We start from the raw sequence: 6,105 nt of genomic DNA, 5'->3' as shown, positions 1-6,105 counted from the left end.
GAATGTTTATTGCGATCCGACAAACCCTTGGCACTAGGGCTGAAACTTATTGTGTTAGTTGCAGACGAACCTGGCATTATTTTCTCAAGTTAGTCCTAGTTAACGTCTTGTAATTTTTTTAATATTCCGAACAACAGTTCCAAACCCAAAGGAAGTCTGTTGATTGAGACAATAAATGTAAGTTGCACTTTGGCGCCATCTAACAAAATATAGCGATATTGCAAAAATGCAGGATTCGATTTGGTAGCAGGAGGACAGATTGTTAGTTTGTGCATAACTATAGATAGATAGGCCTAGATCATGTCCTTTCCTATAGACAGCTACATTTCCAGATTAAATGTTGTCCAGGTGAATGCTAAATTTCACTTCAACCTCTTCTCCCTTGAAATGAACAACGGACTGTGAGTAATAGAATAGCATAAGACCGATACACATGCATTTCAACTTCTGGAGGGATGTTGGAGTGAGATGGTTTAGTGTCTTGCTCAAGGGACTTGAGTCAGCAACCCTGCGATTCCCAACCCATGATCCCATGGACTGAGCTACTGCTGCCTAATATGACATAAAATAAAGTCTTTGGAATGAGTGTTCTTGAATCAAAACAGTAGGCTACACACACATAAATATTTGAATAAGCAAGAAGCAACAAATAGCCTGACATTATGTCACTACTCACTTTCAGAAAACGTGCGTCAGAAATCACGATATACGTGTTAAAGCATTAAAAAAAATAAAAATAACTAATACTGCTCACAGCTCCTGGAGTAATCGTTGTATCTGTCTCGATTAAGTCCCCTTGGCCTGGTCATGGATCGGCTGCTCCAGTCTGCTACTCAGCGGCGGGTCACTGTGTGGTCCCCGGTCCGTCAAGAAGACGCCGCCGCCGCCGCTTTCACTCCAGTGGCGTGGTCTTTGTCGCGAAATTTTCTTTCTTTTCCCGTTTCCTCCAGTTTTTACCCCCATCGGATCAGTCAACATGGGCAAAAGGGAGGAAGATGAGATCATTAGGATTGCGAAGAAGATGGATAAAATGGCGCAGGAGAAGAACGGGGTGAGAGGAATGAGCGCTCACCTGGCTGCATTTCATGGATATAACTGTGGCTGCTGTTCAGAGATATAGCTATGGCTGTGAGGGAGTTAGCTGCCCGCTGCCCAGCAGAACTTCAGTCATTGTAGTGTGATATCACACCAGATAATTTCTTCTACCAGGCGACTGTCCTGAACATTTAGCTCCACGGCTCACATACTTGTTGTTGGTAGTAGCCGCTAAAAGCTAACGGCTAACTTGTCAGACTGTTTATGTTAACGGCAGCTCAATGGGATGCTAGCTGTTAGCCACATAGCTTTCCCACCGGTTCTTGCTATCTTTTGTGCCTTGCAGCGAAAATTCTTTTTAGATGTGGTCATTTTAAGATCTTAGGAAGCCACATATGATAATTTGAAATACAAACGATTCCCGTATCCATCTCTGCTTTAATTGTGTTTTGGGATTTTGAAAGAAGCTAACTCTTTTGGACGCTTAGCTAACGGTTAGCCGTCTAGATACTGTAACTGCAGGCTACTACAGGTAAATAATAATAATAATCCAATATTCTAAATGCTGCGTAAAGTGCGTTACAATAAAGATTAGATTTTTGAATGTTAGTAATTTTTCTAATTTAACAATATAATTTCCGATCAGGTATAAATTAATTATCTAATCTATCTTGTATTAAAACATTAATTTAATTAACATACAAACAGGGATACAATGAAATGGTAAGAAAATAGAAGAATGACTCAGTTATCATAATTGTTTCATTTGCATCATTAATTCATACTTGTTCTCTATATACATATAATAATAACTAACAATTCTGTAAATTATCAATTTATTCCACTTTAACTTAACTACAGTAGACTAGTCCAGTCAATCCCCAGATTCATAATAAATTAAATGGATATGTGAAATCTGATTATTTTGATGCAACCGTCAATATCTGCCTTCATCAGTGTACAGCTATGGAGAAGTTCACTGTGAGATACATGTCTAATCCTTTTCCTCTCCTCTGCAGGTTGGAGCGTTGGACTTATTGAAGGAGCTGCGCAGTGTCCCCATGACTCTTGAGCTGCTTCAGGTACCTTTTGCTCATTTCTTTCTTAAGGCTCACTGTCGACACGTGCAGTTGCTCCAAACCCTGAAGCCCTGCTGACACACAATGTCTCCCCACAGTCCACCAGAATTGGGATGTCCGTTAACGCCATCCGCAAGCAGAGCACAGACGATGAGGTGACAGCCCTAGCCAAGTCTCTGATCAAATCGTGGAAGAAACTTTTGGGTAATATTGCTTTTTTTTTTTTTTTTTTTTTGAAGCCCAAGCCAATTTGGATAATTTGCGTATTGTTCCACAATTGTGCTCTTGGTACACCAGTTGCCTGAAATGTGCACTTCGGGAGTTTCTTAAATCACTCATATTTAATCGCATATTCTCAACCCAGTGAGATTTCAGTGACTGATAGCAAGGTCTGCCAAAATGTCTATTTTTTGTTGTGAAGTGTGTGAGATTTTATTCACACACTACAAAATGTTCTCTCTCTCTCGCTCTCTCTCTCTCTCTCTTTCTCTCTCTCTCTCTCTCTCTCTCTCTCTCTCTCTCTCTCTCTCTCTTCCCCCCCCCCCACATTTCCTGCCTGTTTCTAATATTTGCTCTTAGCAAAGCCTGGAATGCCAGTACATGTGATGTGATACTCTTCTCACCACAGATATTATAAAGCAAAAAAACACAACGCTACTTTAAACCCTAGAAAGCTTTGTTTTTTTTCCCTTATTCAGAGCTATGCAGCTCTAAAGCATAGAGAGGTTTTTTGACGTCACTCATTTTAATGTTTGATTTTTGTCACTTGTCCTCTAGATGAGCCTGGCGGTGGAGACAAATCTTCAGATGAAAAGAGGAAAGAGCAAACAACACCTGTGGTTTCTCCCTCACAGGGAAGCCCAGAGGCAAAAGAAGAAAGGTAACAAGACAGAGAATCATCTTCATTAATGATTTTATCATAACTGATGGGACACCAATGGGATGTAAAAGATTAAATGCATTTTCTCTATTAAAAAATACGTATATTTTTTTTTTCAAAAGCGGTTTGCCTCCCTAGCATATTTAACTCCTCTTCTCTTCTTGCTCGTACAGCAGCTCCAGCAGTAACTCCAGCAGTAAGAGTGAGCCCAGCGAAGTTTCAACCAACACATTAATCAACACCTTTCCTCGTGCCCCCCGCACCTCTGACTCAGTCAGGGTCAAGTGCAGAGAGTTGCTCTCTGCTGCTTTACAGACTGGAGGTAATCCTGTTGTTCATTTACTTAATTACATTTCAGACATAGTAAATCAGACATGGTAGATCTGTTATTGTCTAGCTTATAATTGGCTTTATTTACAGTACTACTCTAATAATATTAAGTAATGGATCTAGCCTCTGACTTACCATTTTTTTTCCCCTCCCTAGATGATCACATTGCTATTGGTGCCGATTGTGATGAACTTGGTGCACAGATCGAGGAATATATCCTTTCCATTTGTTTGTTTTTTTGTGTTTCTTCAGGATGATTTCAGGTGATGGACTGTTTTTAAATTATATTTGTATTTCTTTTTGATACCAATAATATAAATAAGCCCTCTGGAGCTATGACTATCAATAATTCTCTACATTTATTAAAAGGTTACAGAGGCTCAGTCTTCGTCGCAGAAGACCCGGGTTCGAATCCGGCCCGGGTCGTTCTCTGCATGTTAATCTGAAGAATATTTTAAAAAATTATAATAATTTAAATTCCTTGACCTTTCATCACGCATTTTCCAAGAGTTTAAGAACACAGACCCGAAATACAAGAACCGTGTGCGGAGCCGGATCTCGAATCTGAAGGATTCAAAAAACCCGAATTTAAAGAGGACTGTGCTATGTGGGAGTGTTACCCCTGAGCGGATGGCTAAAATGACTGCAGAAGTGCGTTGGCTTATAAATATATTTCTGACATTTTAATTTTTTTGTTTGTGTTACCTGATTACAGGCATCATAAATCACATTATTCTGTTTCTGTAGGAAATGGCCAGCGATGAGCTAAGAGAAATGAGAAAGAATTTGACCAAAGAGGCTGTCAGAGACCACCAGTTGTCCACCACCGGAGGCTGTCAGACTGACCTATTCACCTGTGGCAAGTGCAAGGGGAAATGCTGCACCTACACACAGGTAAAGATCGTCATTTACCCCTCATTTAAAAAGTGGGAGTAGCAGAAGGATCTTGTGGTTGATGGTGAAATTCTGTGCAAATTTAAGTATGTTTATCAATGTAAAAAAAAAAAAAAAAGTAGGCCGCTTACGTAAATATTTTAAAGTCAGATTATCAGGTTTTGAGCCGCCCTGCATGTTCAGTACGATATTGTAAAAATTAATTTGTACATGTTGTCATTTCCAGGTTCAAACTCGCAGTGCTGATGAGCCAATGACCACGTTTGTCTTTTGCAATGATTGCGGAAATAGATGGAAGGTATGTTGCCTGACATGCGCTTTATTGCCTCAGTCCTGGAGCCCAACGGCTTAATTGTCTCAACACAATATGCAAGCATCAACACAAAAAGTCCGGAAGAAATCGATTCTCATCATCTCTTTATGTAGAGCATTTTGTTTACTTGCACAACTAAATCCATATATGTAAAAAAAAAAAGAAACATAATTCGAATTTGAGGGTAACACTGCAGCAATTTGCTATATGTTTTTAATTGAAATATTTCTATTTTTTTTTTCATAATGTGTTATGTAAACATTCCAGTTCCTGGGTGTTGATTGGTGTTTTTGTCTTTTTGTCCTAGTTCTGCTGAATGGGCTGGCATTTCCACACCACTCCGACAAGTAGCAAACTTCCTGGACCAGGTTCTGTCTCTCTGCAACACATTGGAGCTTTGCATGGTGTAGTACATGGTGCAAAACAGCAAAATGCCATACCAAGATGCCACAGTGGTTACCATTTGATTAAATATCCTGTTCATACATTGAGCTCAGTCTCTCAACGCCCCTTCTCCCTCCGAGAACTTTTACTATTGTTATTAGTTGTTTCTCACTGTCAGATATATGCGATCAGTCTTGTCTCATTATCTTTTATCTGCATTTTTTTATATGTAGTTTTAACACTTTGGACAATGTTGTTTTGCTTTCCACTCACAACATTGTATTGTTTTATTTAATTTCCCAATAAATTGTTATCCATTTGATTATAAAAAACAAGAAAGATGCTTTTTATTAGTTTCTTCTGGCTATAATGCAGCTAAGGATCTAAGAGGTGTGTGTGTGTGTGTGTGTGTGTGTGTGTTTGTGTGTGTGTGCATGCATACATTTGTTATCGGTGGAATATTCATCACATCAAAGTGAATGCTGATGTATGCATATTAATCCGGCCGGGGACAGGATAATATCACTGGCTGATCCAGCAAAGAGACAATTGTTTCCCTTTCCTCTTGTTTTTTTATTTGCCAGGTGCAAACACTCTTATGTTGACAAGCAGCTGTGCCGCTTTACCCTCACACACACTAAACACAGACCAGTCGCACAAGTCGGATTAATCACTGAACTTGAGGTAGGCTTCATGGCGAAAATGTCTTCTAATAACTAATCATTTAATGCAGTATTAAGCTTTGTGCAATGTGTTTTTTCTGGTATTGCGTGTGAATTCTTCCCTAAAGAAAGCTTAATCACATTAATTAATCTGATGAGAAACACATTCATTTGGGATTTTTCTCTTCTGGTGTTACCATTTCAATAGTATTCGGAAACAAACTACTGTTTCTTGTTTGTTTTAAATTACTGCAGTTTCACTTTTCACCTTCAGGTGACTTTTGATAAAATTGTAAACGGTCCCATACCTACTCCAAACAGATTTAATGTGTAATTTTCTGTAGCAGACTTCTGAAAGATACCACCATTTAAAAAAAAAAGCTGTAAGTTTTTATAATCATATCTTATTAAATAAGGGAAAGTCATGAAGAGGGAACTGTGGTATCCAGGACCAACAGCATCACATTACAGTTCAAAGCCGTTAGAAACCACGACAGTAATGAACACAGACTCTTGCTGAGTGAGAAG

At 39.0% G+C, this 6,105-nt stretch overlaps 1 protein-coding gene across 2 annotated transcripts; it reads left to right on the top strand.

Moving 5' to 3' along the window:
* Window positions 1–839: 839 nt before the first annotated feature.
* Window positions 840–5,239, top strand: tcea1 (transcription elongation factor A (SII), 1). 2 transcript variants are annotated; one of them, XM_080033486.1, is made up of 10 exons: window positions 840–1,051; window positions 2,055–2,117; window positions 2,213–2,318; window positions 2,892–2,994; window positions 3,171–3,316; window positions 3,481–3,537; window positions 3,821–3,975; window positions 4,072–4,218; window positions 4,445–4,516; window positions 4,839–5,239. In XM_080033486.1, the coding sequence occupies exons 1-10, from the start codon at window positions 977–979 to the stop codon at window positions 4,845–4,847; spliced, it is 933 nt and encodes a 310-aa protein (XP_079889612.1). In that variant the 5' UTR covers window positions 840–976; the 3' UTR covers window positions 4,848–5,239. The 2 variants fall into 2 exon arrangements, with proteins under 2 accessions (XP_079889612.1, XP_079889611.1); XM_080033485.1 differs by having other exon boundaries at window positions 3,168–3,316.
* Window positions 5,240–6,105: the final 866 nt, after the last annotated feature.

The sequence above is a fragment of the Ammodytes marinus genome (genome assembly GCF_949987685.1).
Source record: "Ammodytes marinus genome assembly, chromosome: 9".
NCBI classification, from domain to species: domain Eukaryota; kingdom Metazoa; phylum Chordata; class Actinopteri; order Uranoscopiformes; family Ammodytidae; genus Ammodytes; species Ammodytes marinus.
The sequence above is the reverse complement of the archived record's forward strand: the minus strand, read 5'-3'. Positions and strand labels throughout refer to the sequence as shown.

Excerpts from the sequence above, each read along its gene's own strand:
- tcea1 (XM_080033485.1), top strand. The coding sequence starts at position 977 with ATGGGCAAAAGGGAGGAAGATGAGATCATTAGGATTGCGAAGAAGATG. Across the intron at positions 3,538-3,820 it reads TGGTGCACAGATCGAGGAAT|GCATTTTCCAAGAGTTTAAG; the intron begins ATATCCTTTCCA and ends ACCTTTCATCAC. Across the intron at positions 4,219-4,444 it reads AATGCTGCACCTACACACAG|GTTCAAACTCGCAGTGCTGA; the intron begins GTAAAGATCGTC and ends TGTCATTTCCAG.